The sequence below is a fragment of the Sarcophilus harrisii genome, chromosome 4, assembly GCF_902635505.1.
Source record: "Sarcophilus harrisii chromosome 4, mSarHar1.11, whole genome shotgun sequence".
Classification (NCBI taxonomy): Eukaryota; Metazoa; Chordata; class Mammalia; order Dasyuromorphia; family Dasyuridae; genus Sarcophilus; species Sarcophilus harrisii.
Genome location: NC_045429.1, coordinates 241,441,902 through 241,459,739, shown reverse-complemented (window position 1 = coordinate 241,459,739; position 17,838 = coordinate 241,441,902). Strand labels below are relative to the sequence as shown.

The 17,838-nt window shown below is 31.6% G+C and overlaps 1 protein-coding gene across 6 annotated transcripts in view; it reads left to right on the top strand.

Annotated features, from left to right (window-relative positions):
* ADGRB3 (adhesion G protein-coupled receptor B3) overlaps positions 1-17,838 on the top strand; it is an 856,580-nt gene that overhangs the window by 327,814 nt on the left and 510,928 nt on the right. For all 6 annotated transcript variants that reach the window (XM_031964675.1, XM_031964677.1, XM_031964676.1 and 3 more), the window contains one exon: positions 5,097-5,261. In XM_031964675.1, coding sequence (XP_031820535.1) covers positions 5,097-5,261 — 165 coding nt within the window. The remainder of the gene's footprint in view (positions 1-5,096; positions 5,262-17,838) is intronic.

Here is a 17,838-nt window from a genome sequence, read left to right as displayed (position 1 = left end):
TGCATTCCATTTTCTTAGAACCACAGAAGGTGGCTGAATAGTTACAATAAATGCATTTTTACATAAGGCACAAAATAAGGATGATAATTGTGTTTTCTCAATTATAGCTACATATTTTAACCTTGTTTTTCAATGCTAAAGGCACTGGCAGAATGAAACAGGACATCCAGTAATTAGTGAGCTAGTTTTGAAACCAGGAAGACTTGATTTTAGATCTCAACTCTTGCCTGGCTGTGTGATTGGACAAAGCATTTAACATCTCATTGCAGAGAATAATTCTGTCCCTTCGTTGACAATCAAAAAGATTAAAAATATAGTGGTGGAGATATTTGTGGATAAAGACCCCTCTTTTTGTCCCATTAATCCCACTATATTGGTAAGGAAATACTCTGCCTATATTTAAAGTTGCTTCTTATTTTAATCCATTAGAAGAATCAAATTAATTTCTCATAAGGAAAAGAAAATTTTGTGTTAACAACCTGAAAAATAATAATATCACAATAACAAAGATTTAAAAGCAGAGAGTTACTTAGAATATGGTTTCCTTTTGAAAGAACATCATTTCCCTTCTTTAAACTTGTGTTGAGATCCATGTAATTATCCCCATAACTGAATGAATGAATGAATAGGAATAAAGGTTAAATCAGGAATGCACCTTGGTCAGATTTTGCTTTCTAGCCCATATTTACACACATGTATGTTTATATATTTCAACCAAAAAACATGTGATTCTGTCCTTCATCTAGGCAAGAGAGAAAATCTGTCAGAGGAATTGAGAATACGTTTCTCCATTGGCCATTCATCCTTACTTTTATTTCATTATATCTCTGGAACAAAAGAGAAAACTGTAGACTAGTGTATGTTACAGAAAATTTAGCTCATTATTAAACTCTTTATCTTTATAGAGCTGATAACCATTTTCCCTAAACAGATGTACCCATTTTATTTATTGTTATAAGTTTTACAGTATGATGGTGATATTGGGGAAAACCGTTTTTGTTTCACAAAAATATAGAAAAATAAAATTAAAGATAATGAAAAAGGCAGAATCATATTTTTCCTTTTTTTTGAGCAAACCTAAATGTTATTTTATAATACAGTAATTTAATTTATTTCAATATTAAGAATAAATATTTTAATCCTCTCCTAGGGAAAGGTGATACTTTAAAATGGTGTTTTAACATATTTACATAAATGTTTTATGGTTATTATGCAATATTTCATGTGTTAACTACTTTGTTTTGCTATTTTCCAAACTCATTATGTATACTTTCCTTTCAAGCTAATTTTAATCTAATTTTAAAGCAATGATTCCAAATGAATTCTTCTATTTACATGTTGCCTGAAATGATATAAATGTTCTATATTCAAATATCATATTTGCAATGAGATAAAAGAGATAAAAAGCATTATCTAATTAGTTAAATATATATCCAAAATATGTTTGACATTTAAAGAAATAATATAATATTGTACATAGACTAGACAATTAACCATTTCTTACTTCACATTATGAAATAATGATGTTAGAGATTATTTGCATTAATAAGGAGAATGATGGAAAATTAATTATATTAATTTTGGGATTTCCTTTTACACATTCCTTTTACACATTTACATCCTTAATTAAACCATATAATACTTCCTGGTTCATCTAGTGGAACAGAAAAATCACTGGACCTTGAGTAACAAGAGCTGGATTTGAGCACTGGCAGTCTCATTCCCCAAGTATCGTCCTTTGACCCTTGCCTTAAAATGATCTCAGATTTCCCTACCATTTCAAGATTCTAGAAATTCTTTTTTAAAGTTGATCTTTTTGAATAGGAAATTATAGATTTTAAGTGATGTATACAGAAAAATTTTTTTAACAAAAAAAAAAATGAAAAGCTATAAGAGGTCATTCTTTCCTGAATTTGTAATTTTGTGGCATTCATTCACACTTTTTATTATACTTTAGGAAAGTTTTATATAAGAATAAGTATGATTAATTTTCTCCCTTTCGGTTCATATCTGGTTTATGTTAGGATTTTTTTTTGAGCAATCAATTTAACAATTACTTATTAATACATTATATGACAAGTGCTGTATAGCACTGGAGATTTAGATACAAGGATTAAAACAGTACTTTTACAATAGAAGTGTATAATGTATTGTCCATTTTATTCAAAGAGATAACTTTTTTTTAAAGAAAATATCATTTAAAATTATTTTATAATATTTCAAATCAGAATTTTTTAAAATGGTACTATTTATACTGGTTTCAAAAGCTTTTGATAATATAGCTTTCTGTTCACTATATTAGTTGTTACTTGACTAAATCTGTCTACATATAAAAAATTAATAATTAATGGTTACATGATCAATTACATGATCAATCTAATCAGTTTCTACAGCTAAAACAGATGATCATGATCCCCTCCCCCAAATCGTATTTGTTTATCAGCACATTGATTAATGTACCAAATAAATTTCAAAGTTAAAAGCAGGAGGGTTTCCTTCCCTCTCTCCCTGCCTCTGTCTGTCTGTGTCTGTCTCTGTTTCTGTATCTCTGTTTCTTTATCTGTGTGTGTGTGTGTTTGTGTGTCTCTCTGTCTCTCTGTTTGCTATCTCTCTCTCTCTCCTCCTCCCCTCTCTCTTTCTCTTTATCTCTCACTTTTCTTTCTTTCTGTCTCTCCTCCTCCTCCTCTATCTTCCTCCATATTCAGACCATTCACAATGAATATCTATGACTAGTCAAAGTAGCTGAAATGGTGGCATTGTGTCTCCACTGCATTATTTCCTATAACAAATCGGCAGTATTCTATAGAACAAAAAACATTTGTAGTCAATATTAGATCCAAAACTTTTAATTAAAAGGACTTAATAATATTTTACTTTCTTTGGTGCTATGGAAGAACCATGAAATCACAGCATGAAAAATAAAGACAAGAAAAAAGTCAATAACAGTTTTCAAAAGCTTTATGTTTCATCAGAGTTAATTAGAGTTTTAAAGATTAACAGATGAAAATCTGCCAATTTAGAATTCATTTAGAAATTTCTTCTTTTTCTGGGGTGTTTTGAATGCTGAACTATTTTCAAGGAAAGAAAATGCATAAATTAGTAAACTGAACAACAAAGCAATGTAATTAGCGGTACTATTGTACTCAGAAATCTCGAACCAGCTATTTCAACAGAACTGAGAAATGCAGACTACAGAAGAAAAGAAAAAAATATATTATTATTCAAAAAGAAATAGTTTTAATATCAATATGTATTCAGAAAATATTTTAAAATGTTCATTGTAACTCATCTTTTATTCTTAAAAAGTATTACTTCTCATGTTAAATGACATAACATCTATTATTTCTAAATGCTAAGCCATATGACCCTCCCTGTTTTTTAAAAAAAATTGAAACAAATTCACCTAAGAATAGATTAAGTATGTGTACATATATATGTTCATATAATTTATATGTATGCATGCATGTACACATGCATGTGTGAAACATGTGTCCTATATACACATACATATCAACATATAACAAGTTCTTTATTATTCAAGAGTACTATTTTTAAATGCTTTTCAAATATTTTTTCATATTTTTCTTGCTCACAAATATGGAAAACCATACAAATTAGAAAACTTTTAGATGTAGTATCAATTTGGTGCTATTCTTTATTTGTAATGATTCTCTTAACTTATATAGGTTTTCCTTGCCATCTGTCCTGCTGCCTTCAACTTCCCTCAGGTTACTGCTTAGCCTTTTCTAGTTTTAAGGAGGAAATAGATTTATTTTTCTTTTTACAACTCATCTATCACCCCTATTCCCCCAGTAAGCTGTCATTTGTTTTTTGATATAATGAATTTCAGATCTGGTAAACATAGTAGTGTATAGTGTAAGTATTGTAATTTCCTGTTTTCACTGTTTGAGAGGAAAATGAGATAATTTTTGCTGAATGATCTTATGACCTGTATGAAACAGGACTGATTTCTTTTTCAGAAGGTGGCATGGAAAGCAGCTGCTTTCACTGGTTGGTTGATGGAGTTTTACATTTCTAGTAATGTAATTTTTTTGAAGTTAAGTTCAAACAGCAAATTAAGTAGGATATTCCTATATATTCTTCATGCTGATTTCTTTCTCTTTTTTTAATTGAGAGACAATTTTTAAAGTAGCTATATATGATGTATTATTGAGCCATTTCATAAAGGGATAAAAAAGTTAGCATACATTACTAGTAGTAGTAATTTCAAGCATAGACTTAGCTATATGAGCAGCTAATATCTTTAAGTTATAATTAATTGTTCTATGTTGATACTATAAAGTTTGTGAGGTTTGAAATCATCCAAAATTAAAAGCTATAGGAAGAATATTTGATGTTAATAGTAGTGAAAATATTTGATGAAAAGAAAGGTTTGTACCTGAAATATTTTTTAAAAACTCTTCATAAAAATTATTTTTATGTATTAAATATTGATTTAATTTATTCTCAAAAGAAATATATTAAATAAGAAAATAACATAAAAGTAGCTCTTTCACAGTTCTGATTCTCTTTCACATTTTTTTTAAATGTATGGCAAAACTTTTAAGGATGTCACTTAGCATTTTATTCCTGTACAGTATACGACTTTTTATGTATAATCTTTAGCCTAGTGTCTTAAACTCTCTGGTTCTCAGTGTCCACATTATAAGTGAGAGGAATGGAATAAATGACCTCAAAAGTCTATTAAGGCTTTTAACCTAGGATCATAAGTGAAAAAAGAAATTTTACTTATTGTGATTAGATTAGTAGAAGTTGATCACTATGCTACTAGTTTTGTTGTGATAATTACTGTAAAGCAGAAATAAGTTCTTTAAAATTTTCCTAGTTTAAAAAAAAAAAAAGTATTTCTCTTTACTGTGGCTTAAAATTTGCCATGCTCAAATACAGAGAGACTATGGACTTTCCAACAAATTCAACAGATTTTCAAATTATTTTTTCCGATTTTTATGGCAATTAAGTAGTTTGATCAAATGATTTCAGGGGAAATAGATTAATTTTTTAGACTTATTACTTTTTTTTCTGAATTGATTTTATTGCCTTCTTTTGTTGTTAAATTCTTTTTTACTTTGTTACAGTACACGGAGTTTGGGAAGAATGGTCACCCTGGAGTTTGTGTTCATTTACATGTGGTCGAGGCCAAAGAACTAGGACACGATCATGTATACCTCCCCAATATGGGGGAAGACCATGCGAGGGACCTGAAACTCATCATAAACCATGCAATATTGCTCTTTGCCCAGGTGGGTGTAAAGTTTTACAGTACATTCTATGACACTGTGCATTAAAATGTTATGCAAATAGTGGCTTACAACCTTTTTTTAGGTGCATTGGAAAACGTGTGGATGTCAAGATTATTACTTTCTAGGAATATTTTATTCATTATGTCAAAAGTGTTCATTATATATATATATATATATATATATTTTTTTTTTTTCCCCTTATGAAGAGCCGTCCAACCCAATAAACATCAATCATCTACATTTTGCCAGGAAAAAGACAGCATGGTATACTGCAGCAACCTGATCAAAAAATATGGATTCAAGTTCTGAGAAAGATACTAGCTCTCTTTATAAGGAACTGTAATTATCCTAAGGAACTGTGCTTATTCCAAGATATTCAAAGAAAAATAAAAGATACCCTGTCTTCAGGTTTATTATATTCTAATATTAGCAAGGACAGCTATGTGTCACAGTGAATAAAGTGCTAGGCCTGGAGTTAGTAAGGCTTGGGATCAAACTTGGCATCAGGCTCTTCTTTTTTTTAAATTTCTGTATTTTTATATTTTTTTATTATAGCTTTTTATTTACAAGATATGTGCATGGGTAATTTTTCAGCATTAACAATTGCAAAACTGTAATGTTCTCTAATAATATAATTGTTCTCTGGGAGCAGGTTTCTTGGGGAGCGTCTGGAGGCAGCCTTAGTTTCAGTTCAGAGTAATAATTACCTCAAATGCAGCCAGAGATTAAAGTCCAGATCCTTTATTTTCTCTTTCCTTCACTTGGAACTTGGCTAGCTTTCTGGAGGCCTTCTGGATCTTGGTTTCAGTGTTCTCCACAGGACAGCCTGCCACCTCTTCTCTATCTTCCTTCATTCTGCCCAACTGCATCCTGGCTTCTCAATCTCCTAGAGTGCTCTTTGGCCCTGAGAGCTTCTTGCTTATATTCTGCACACTGAGTATACTCCAATCATTACATCTCTAGGAAACCATTATTTGTTGTAGGATTAAATCAATGCTAAACTAGATTTAACCATTGTCTCCTCAATTCCATTGACTTAGCACCTTGTAAGAATTCTAACACAAAACCTTTTGTTCCAATTTTTCCCCTCCTCTCCAACCCCTCCTCCAGATGGCAGGTACACCAATACATGTTAAATGTTAAAGTATGTGTTAAATACAATATATGTATACATATCCATAGTTATTTTGCTGCACAAGAAGAATCAGACTTTAAAATAATGTACAATTAACTTATCAAGGAAATCAAAAATGCAGGCAGACAAAAGTAGAGGGATAGAGAATGCTATGTAGTAGTTCACACTCATTTCCCAGAGTTCTTTTGCTGGGTGTAGCTGGTTCCATTCATTACTGAACAATTGGCACTGATTTTGTTCATCTCATTGTTGAAGAGGGCCACATCCATCAGAATTGATCATTATATAGTATTGTTGTTGAAGTATAAAATGATCTCCTGGTCCTGCTCATTTCACTCAGCATCAGTTCATGTAACTCTTTCCAGGCCTTTCTGAAATCATCCTGCTGGTCATTTCTTACAGGAAAAATAATATTCCATAACATTCATATACCACAATTTATTCAGGCATTCTCCAATTGAGGGGCATCCACTCAGTTTCCAGTTTCTGGCCACTACAAAGAGGGCTGCCACAAACATTCTTGCACATTCAAGTCCCTTTCTCTTCTTTAAGATCTCTTTGGGATATAAGTCCAGTAGTAACACTGCTGGATCAAAGGTTATGCATAGTTTGATAACTTTTTGAGCATAGTTCTACATTGCTCTCCAGAATGGCTGGATGTATTCACAATTCCACCAACAATGTATGTGTCCCAGTTTTCCCACATCCCTTCCAACATTCAGCATTATCTTTCCCTGTCATTCTAGTCAATCTGACAGGTGTGTAGTGATATCTCAGAGTTGTCTTAATTTGCATTTCTCTGATTAATAATGACTTGGAGCATCTTTTCATATGGCTAGAAATAGCTTCAATTTTTTCGTCTGAAAATTGTTCATATCCTTTGACCATTTATCAATTGGAGAATGGCTTGATTTCTTATCAATTAGAGTTAATTTTCTATATATTTTAGAAATGATTGGCCTCAGACTCTTACCATGTGTGTAATTCTGGGCAAGTCATTTAATCCTATTTTCCTCATTTTCTTCTGTAAAATGAATTGGAGAAGAAAATGGCAAAGCAATCCAGTACCTTTGTCAAGAAAATCCCACGCATAAGTCATGAAGAATGGGACACAACTGAAAAAACAATTAAACAACAAATGATAGTAAAGTGGTAGGGTTCAACATGATCAAGAAAAATATAAACAGAATATGTGGTAAAGACAAGGAAATAATCTGTAATTACAAAATTTGAGAGTTCAATGTGCATTAATATCCATATGGTCTAGCCAACCCAAGACACTTATTGCATGGTTGGCAAGTAAGAAACCCCCTCCAAGGACAAAGAAGCATCATATTTTGAAGCAGATCCTTCAACTTCTAAAAACTAAATTTTAGATTGAAAAGAAAGCTAGGATGAAATAAATGTCATTGTTAAAAAATATATGAATGTAGGGACATCTAGGTGGCTCAATGGATAGAGCACTAGCTCTAAAATCAAGAGAACCCGAGTTCAATTCTGGTCTCAGATACTTAACACTACCTAGCTGTGTGACCCTGAGCAAGTCACTTAACACCAATTGCCACAGCAAAAAGCAAAAAAAAAAAAAAAAAAAAATATGAATGTAAAGTTACATAAAAAATATGGTGATATATGAACAGATGTTGAGCGAAGAAGCAGAAACAAGAAAAGATTGTACACCGTAACAGCAGGATTGTGTGATGATTAAATATGATAGACTTCTTTTTTCTTCTTAGCGGTTCAGTGATCCAAGGCAATCTCAATAAACTTTGGATGGAAAATGACAACCACATGCAGAAAGAGAACTATGGAGACTAAATGTAAATCAATACATACTACATTCACCTTTTTTCTTCCTTTTTTTGTGTGTGTATGTGTGTGTGTGTGTGTGTGTGTGTGTGAATTTTTTCCCTTTTGTTTTGATTTTTTTCTCTCCCAACATAATTAATATTCCTATATGTAAATATTATATTTGTAATATGAATTTGCTAATTTAGCATTCCATGTATTTTAGTGAAAAATGAAATGTGTAGTACTACAGTGTTGAACTTAAAGATAGGAAGACTTGGAATTCAAAGTATTCCTCTGACACTAGTGGTAATTTTTGAGTCCTATTTACTAATGTATAAAACAAAATAAAATATTAAAAAGTACCTACTTCACAGAGTTGTTATGAATCAAATGAAATCATGCATGTTTAGCACATTGCAAACTTTTTTTTTCCCTGAGGCAATTGGGGTTAAATGACTTGCCCAGGGTCACATAACTAGAAAGTGTTAAAAGTCTGAGATCAAAATTGAACTCAGGTCCTCCCGACTTCAGGGCCAGTGTTCTATCCGCTGCACCACCTAGCTGCCCACATTGCTAAATTTTTAAAGTATTATTTAAATGTCAAGTACTATTACAGCAGCTAGGTGTCTTAGTGAGTAAAGCGCTAGACTTGAAGTTCACAAGGTCTGAATTCAAATTTTATCTCAGACACTGTTGATTATGAACAAATGAAAACTTCTCAGATTCAATTTCTCAATTGCAAATAAGGATAATGGCACCTTCCTCATAGTATTGTTGTGACACTCAAATGAGATAATAAAGTAAAATGCTTTCAAACTTTAAAATATTCTATAAATGCCAAGTACAATCATTACCATTATCATCACCACCACTATCAAAAAAAATGATTTTTAAATTTTTTATCCCACTTCATCATATAATAGAAGCTGTAAAATCTTAGCACAAAAAAAAGGGTTTAAAATTTACTGACCCTCTTTCCCTAAGTCCACCAGCTTTAGATTTTTCTAGCAACTAGTGAAGGAGTCAATATCTAGACATCAGAAAATTAGTGAAGAGAAATAAGGTAAAGAGATTCATTTACCTGAGACAGGATAATCATCCATTCAGGTTCATATCAAGGAATTTCCCCTCATATGTTCTCACAAGTAGATGACCTTTAGTAGTCTTTGAATTTCAACTCAACTATCATTTATAAGTGCCTTCTATATATTAAAGATACAAAGATGAAATTAGACACAATGCTGTCAAAATAATTTAAGATTATTTCAACAGTATTGATTTTGAGTTCTAATTATTGGAACTTAGAATGGCTCATTCTAGTTCTTATTTGTTGTATACCTAAGAATGGAAGTAAATTTAGTTTTCTCTTTTAAAGAATATTGACTTTGAACTGTCATTTTTTCTACAATGAAGATTGTTTACTTTCACAAAGACACTCCAAGCAGAGACCTTATGGAAAACATCAATTAATAAGATAGATTTACAATAAATTTACAATAAAATCAAGAAGTATTCTCAGTTCCTAAAAAGCTACTGGGTTTACAACAGAGAAACGTAGTTATGACAAATTAATAGTCAACAATAAATATCATAACTGTGTATATAGCAATGGTGTGGATACAAAGACATAGTAAAATAGTCCCTTCTCTCAAGAAGCTTATGATTTAAGGGGGAAAACAGTATGCAAACACAACTATACTACCAAGAAAATAAAAGATAAATTGGAGATAATCTCAAAAGGAAGACACTACTATTAAGAAGGATTAAAAAAGATTATTTTGCAGATGGGATTTTATCTACAGTAAGAAGGAAGCCTGGAAAATTAGGAAGCTTAATCAAAGATGAAGAGAATTTTAGGAATAAAGGACAGTAAGTGACAATACATAGATTCAAGAGATTGGTTGTCTTATGTAAAGAACATCAAGGAAGGCAAAGTCCCGGTCAGAGTATATAGATGCAAGTAAGATATAAGATGATTGGAAAGACAGGAAGGAGACAGGTTGTATATATATATATATATATATATATATATATATATATATATATATATATATATACTTTTTTGGTTTCTTGGTTTTTTTAGAAATGCAGGATTTTCTATTTGTGGAAGCAACAGGAATCACTAGAGTTGCTTAAATAAAAGGGTAATGTAGTCAAGAAATTAGAAAAATCACTTTGAAATCTGAATGGAGAACATACTGAAGCAGGTAGAGATTTTAGTCAGGGAGACTTATCTAAAAGTTTGTCACTGATGCTGCCTGAATTAAATGCTCTTATCTATAGTGGAAGTCATAGTTTCAGGTTAGAAAGGAGGTACAGACCATTTTCAAATTTCCACAAAACACTTACTGGACTATAATGAATCCCCTGAGAATATCAAGCTAACCCCTAAACATTTTAGACAGTTGTGTAGGTTGATGGCAAGAGGAATATCAACAGCCAGTAAAATGAAAAGAGATTCATGTCTATTTTCTCCTGTAGGAATGGTACATGGGGAGAAGTATTTGTGAGGGAGCAAACATTTTATTCAAATACCCAAATAATTTGGTCTTCATAGGATCAAAGAATGCATTAAAAAGCAGTTAGCAAATGCTTGCTATATGTCAAACACTGCAAATCAAAAAAGCAGAAACACTCTCTGACCTCAAAGAGCTTATTAGATCCATGTTCTCAAAAAATTTAATAGTGATTATAGTGTGCGGGTTACATGACACAGAAAAGGAATACTGGTCAAAGAGGAGAATTTTGGTCCTAAACTTAACTGGGATAGGAAATGAGGCCACAATAAATAAACTGATATTGGTCTTCTTGGAGAAGTGACAGTGAGTGGATCATGGCTTCAGAAATGAAGAATAAATGAATGAGAAAACATCATATCATATAATTGTGAAATACCCACATGTTCAATCTTGTTTTTCCCTTTCTTTTCTTCTTTTTCTTTTTTTGCTGAGGCAATTGGGGTTAAATGACTTGCCCAGGACTACATACTTACAAAGTATTAAGTGTCTGAGACTAAATTTGAACTCCGGTCCTCCTGACTTCAGGCCTGATGCTCTATCCACTGCACCACCTAGCTGCCCCCACATGTTCAATCTTATAACTATATTAAGACATGATATAGGACAGAATGTATTAACTTATTAGTTAAAATTCATGAATTTGAAAATAGATATAATATTCAATGTCAGAACTGCTCTAAGTAAAACATTTCATAGGAAAAATATTCTGAAGCACAACCTTTTTATTATTATAGTTTTTTATTTACATGATATATGCAAGGGTAATTTTTCATCATTGATCCTTGCAAAATCTTCTGTTCCAATTTTTCCCCTCCTTCCCTCCACCCCCTTTGCTAGATGGCAGGTAGCCCAATACATGTTAAATATGTTAAAGTATATGTTAAATACAATATATGTATATATATTTATACAATTATCTTGATGCACAAGAAAAATCAGATTTAGAAAAAGGGTAAAAATAACCTGAGAAGGAAAATAAAAATGCAAGCAGGCAAAAACAGAAGGAGCAGAAATCCTATGTTGTGGTCCACACTAATTTCCCCTAGTTCTTTTGCTGGGTGTAACTGGTTCTCTTCATTACTGAACAATTGGAACTGATTTGGTTCATCTCATTGTTGAAGAGGACCACGTCCATCAGAATTGATCATCATATAGTATTGTTGTTGAAGTGTATAATGATCTCCTGGTCCTGCTCATTTCACTCAGCATCAGTTCATGTAAGTCTTTCCAGGCCTTTCTGAAATCATCCTGCTGGTCATTTGTTACAAAATAATAATATTCCATAACATTCATATACCACAATTTATTCAGCCATTCTCCAACTGATGGGCATCCATTCAATTTCCAGTTTCTAGCCACTATTAAAAGAGCTGCTACAAACATTTTTGCACATATAGGTCTCTTTCCCTTTTTTAAGATCTCTTTGGGATATAAGCCAGTAGAAACACTACTGGATCAAAGGGTATGCACAGTTGGATAACTTTTTGAGCAAAGCTGAAGCACAGCCTTAAAATAATTCTCTACCCTATGCTTTTTTATGCACATGAAATTATTTTTTTAATAAATTCTTATCTTTGTGTTCAAGTATTTTTATGTGTGCCAATTTACCAAACATTTAGTAAAGACTCAAGTTTTCCATTCTTTTTGAAAGTTTCAGAAGTGACATTACATAATATAGTTGAAGGAGGTAAATGTGTTCTCTCTCTTGTACTTCCCCCTTTCCTCCAAATAGCTTTGATTATGGATACTATTACAATAGCCTGAATAGGTGTTTAAGCCTTCTCACTTCTCACTATGATATAGCCTCCATTCAACCACCAGAGTCATTTTCTTAAAATGTAGGTCTGACCATGTCATCCCCTACTCAGTCAGTCATAAAAATCTTGAAAGGCCTTAATAATCTTTTATCTTTCTAGACTACTTATATTTTAATTCCCTCCACAAACTCTTTGATTAAGTGACATTAGTCTCCTTGAAATTTCATGATCAAGATATCACATTTCTTCATTCTGGTCATTTTGTCCATGCCTGGAATGTTCTGTCTCCTCAACTCTGATTATTTACCTCCCTTCCTTTAAATCCAAATTAAAATCCCATAATTTATATGGAACCTTTCCCAAGCCCTGTTAATTCTAATGCTTTCCCTCTCTACTTCTTTTCTATTTTTCTTGAATGTAGTTAAATTAATATATTTCTGCTAACATGTTGTCTCTCCCAATACATTGTATGTTCCTTGAGGATAGGAAGAGTCTTTTGCCTCTTTTAGTATTAGAAGTTTTAGCACAGTGTCTGGTACATAGCAGGTGATCAGTACATATTTTTTACTGATTAATTGATGCACTTATTTAGAGCTTTACAACTTACAAAATGTTTTCATGTGTGTTATCCTATTCAAACTTCATCGTAATCCTGCAAATTGGACTGTGATGACATCTTTATTTTAAAAAAAGAGAAAACTTCTTTAATTTAATGAGTTTAATGAGGTAACAAAGAGGAAATTTGTCCAATATTACATACGTAATGACTACACAGTTTTCTTATGGATAATCAGGTGTTCTTTCTATGATACTGGTCATTTCCCTTATAAAATGACATATATATGTATATTCTATCACAGATTTTTGAAGCAGAAGTAACTGAGAAATCATCTATTCTTCCTTCCATTTTTTTATAGCTTGAGAAAGCTAGGCTTAGAAAAGTTAAATATGACAAGATATTTCTTTATGTGAAAGCCAATGATCTTTCACTATGTTGTCTTTTGCCTCTCCTCCAAAAGAAACAGCTATCCCTGACTTTCAGGCAAAAGACCTTCATGCTATAAATTGACTGTACTATATTTCATACTGCACAGCCATTATTTAAGTGTGGGCAGATGTTTCAGAGTGAGGAAAAAGAAGACAGAAGAAATGAGAGAGAAAGATGGAAAACAAGAATGAAATATAAATTGATTGTTGATAACACTGTTTTTTTTCTGTACAAAGAGAATTGCTAAAGTATTGATTCTTGTGGTGGAAATGAATCCCCCTGATCCACTGTCTTTAATATGTCATTTAATGAAAGAATTCATCTAGGCCCAGAGCCAAAAACACATGTAAATGTTTTTGAAGTCATGCCAGTTTTGACTCAAAAATTCCCATATATTTAAAGTTATTTTGGAATTTGCATAGTGATATCCCTGAACAAATGGTTATCAAAACTCCTGACTAACTGACTTCTCTAGGATGGATGAACATATTCCAATATGGGGGATGAATTCATGAGAGTGGAACAATTTAGTGAAATGCTTATTTCCAACATAGAAGGGTGTTGCCTATGCCCCAAGTGGCTCAATAGTTCAAGTGAAGATTAGAAGAAAAATAGAGCTGATTTCAGGAAAAAGGGAGGACTAGTAGTGTCACTATCCTAAACCTCTACCTAGATATCTGGAGTGAGACAATAAAAAAGGGCTTTTTTTTTTTTTTTTTTTATACCGAGGAGGATACTCAAGAGAAATCCCATTCCCCCAGTTCATTGAAAGAAAAAAACGTGGAATATATTAGAGGTATACCCCAAATTCAGCTTTTCTTCTTAATTCCCTCAAGCTATGGTTTCTGAGTATGAACAGAAGTCCCATTTACCTTTTCTTCTCAGTGTCACCAATTTTGATATAACTATATATTTCTATAACCAATGGTTCCACCTACGGATGGTGTGATGTGCTAATTGGTGGAAAATCTGTATTTTCTGGGTGTTAATTGTTAGGCCAAAATTAGCACAAACAGCAAAGAATCAGTCCATATGTTTTTGCATCAGACCTTCCAAAACTACATTTAGTTCACAGTCATCTATGAACAAAAAAAGCATGTACTAATTCTTCCTCCACTCTAGTTTTGACTTATGGTCTTTGAAAGTTAAATTATTTACCTGAAGCTGAATTTGATGCTGTGTTCATTCTTGTTGAAGATATCTGACAATACTGCTGAAAATATCATCCTAAGAATCCTGAGTACAAGCACAAAGCTTTGCTCCACTCTATTGGAGATAGAAAGCAAAAGAGCATCATCCATTATCCAGTACCTGGGGAAGCCCGACGTTATGAAATTGATGGGCAATTCTGAGGAATTTCTCCTGACATCCAAATTTTGACAAAGATTGTGTATTCTCTTTTGTTCCATGCCTTTCCTCTTCAAGTTGTTGGGTAGAAAAAGCAATTGCTACCATTTCTTAGCCTTTTCTGAAGCTAAACTGGCTCTCAGGTAGATGACCATAAGTTGGTCGATATCCAGTTTATACCAAACTGGTTTCCAGTTTTCCCAGAGATTTTTGTTAAAAATAATGAGTTCTTATTCCAAAGGCTTAGATCTTTAGATATAGGAAACAGTAGAATGCTATGGGCATCTTTTTTTATTGATTCTCTTGATAATCTTGACATGTTGTTCTTCCAGATGAATTTTATTATTATTTTATCTAGCTGTATAAAACTTTTTTTAGTTATTTGGTACAGCACTGAATAAGTAATTAGTTTGGGTGGAATTGTAATTTTTATTATATTGGCTTAGCCTACCATGAACAATTTGTATTTCTAAAATTGTTTAAATCTTACTTTATTTTTATGAAAAAATGACTTGTGATTGTGTTCATATATTTCCTGACTTCATCCTGGCAGGCAGATTCCCAAGTATTTTATATTGTCTTCGGTTCCTTTAAGTAGAATTTCTCTTTCTATTTCTTGCTCCTGGACTTCGTTGGTAATATATAGAAATATTGGTTATTTATGTGGTTTTGTTTTATAACCAGAAACATTGAATAAATTGTAAATTATTTCAGTTAGTTTTTAGTTGATTTTCTAGGATTCTCTAAGTATATTATGATATCATTTGCAAAAGAATGATAATTTTGTTTCCTCATTGCCTTTTCTAATTCTTTAATTTCTCTTTCTTCTCTTATTGTTATAGCTAATATTTCTAGTTCAATAGAACTAGTGGTAATGTTGGATATCTTTGCTTCTGTTCTGTTCTTTCTCTATTTCATTAATATAAACATTTAGATATTAAAAACAATTTCCCTGAGTAGTGCTTTTATGTCCCATAAATTTTGGTATGTCCTCTCACTGATGACATTCTCTTTAATAAAATATTTTATTGTTCCTATGACCTGTCCTTTGACCCATCCATTCTGTTGGATTAGATTATTTAGTTAACAATTCATTCTTAATCAGTGCTTCTACAGCTCATTGTTGAATATGATTTTGATTGCATTATGGTCTGGAAGAGTTACATTTAATTCTTTTGTTTTTCTGCATTTGGTTGTGAGGTTATCATGCACTAAGATATGGTGAATTTTTTTTTTTCTGAAAATGCCATGTACAGGTGGGAAAAAGAGATTTTCCAGAGATCTATCATATATAACTTTTCTAAAGTTCTAGTCATCTCCTTAACTTTTGTTTACCTTGGAGCTAGAAGCTAGATTAATCCTGAGAGAGGAAAATTAAGGTCTCCTAAAAGTAAAGTTTTACTGACTGTTTCTTCTTCTAACTCTTAACTTTTGTTTTAAGAATGTGGATGATATCCCATTTGACACATATATTTTTATTATTAATATTAATTCATTATTTATGGTTATATTTAGCAAAATATAGTTTTCCTGCTTATTGTTTTTGATTAGTTTACTTCTGCTCTTTCTTTGAGATCATGATTGCTATCCCTCTTTTTTTTTTTATCTCAGCTAAAACATAATCTGCCTCAATCCTTGATTTTTATTTTGTGTATCTCTGTTTCAAGTATGTTTCTTGCAAGCAAAATATTGTTAGATTCCAGCTCTTAATCCATTCTTTTAAGCACTTCTATTCTCTGTTTCTTTTTGTGTGCCACTTAACCCTGACCATTCTCTAAAATCTGTTTTGCTTCTAACTACTGCCTCTCTTAATTTCCCTTTCATTTTATCAGTTCCTTTCTGTTTTTTTAGTTCCTTTCCTTCCTACTTCTCTGTATGGTAAAATAGATTAATATACCCAACTGAGTGTATATGTTATTCCCTATTTGAGCCAATTTCAATGAGAGTAAGAGTCAATTGTTCTACTTATCCCCATCTTCCCCTCCACTATAAAAGTTCTTTTACATCTCTTTTATATAAAATAATCTATCACATTATATATGTCCTTTACCCTTTTCCCTAGTACATCTATCTTTCTGTTGCCTTAATTTTTTTAGATAACATCCCATTATATTTAACTAGTACACATGCCCTCTATCTATATATACTCCTAACTAACTTAATAATGAGAAAATTCTTAGGAATTACAGTATCATCTCACCATGTAAGAATATAAATAATTTAATCTTATTGAATCCATTATGATTTATCTTTTCTATTTACCATTTATGTTTCTCTTGAGTCTTATGTTTGAATATCAAATTTTCTATTCAGATCTGGTCTTTTTGTTAGGAATGCTTGAAAGTTTTCTAATTTATTAAATATCTATTTTTCCTCACAAGATTATACTGTTTTGCCACGTAGATTATTTTTTATTTTAATCCTAGATCCTTTGCCTTCTGGAATATATTCTTATCCTTCAATCCTTTATATGAAAGCTTCCAAATCTTGTGATCTTGACTATGGGTCCACAATATTTAAATAGTTTCATTTTGGTTATTATATTCAGTTGGTTATCATTCATATTAATTATTTCATTTGGTTATTATACTTGACCTTGGAGCTCTGGAATTTGTCTATAACATTCAAGGATCTCCTTCACAAAATGATTGGGGAAGTCTTTCAATTTCTGCTTTCCCTTTTAGTTTTAGAATATGAGGACAGTTTTCCTTGATACTTTCCTGAAAGATGATTTTTTGATTATGGCTTTCAGGTAGTTCAAATCAATCTTAAATTTTATTTCTTCAATATGCTTTCCATGTCAATTTTTTCCCAAGGAGAAATTTGACTTTTTCTTCTATTTTTTTTTTCAGTTTTTACTTTATTTTATTGTTTCTTAATATCTTATTAAGTTGTTAGCTTCTTCTCACTCAATAAATTTTTTAAAAAATTTTCTTCAGTGAGCAAAAGCTCTTTTTCCTTTTGGTCATTTTATTTTTATGGAGTTCTTCTCTTCCTTAAATTTTGTGACTTTTATCTTTTGTCCAATTCTGTTTGTTAT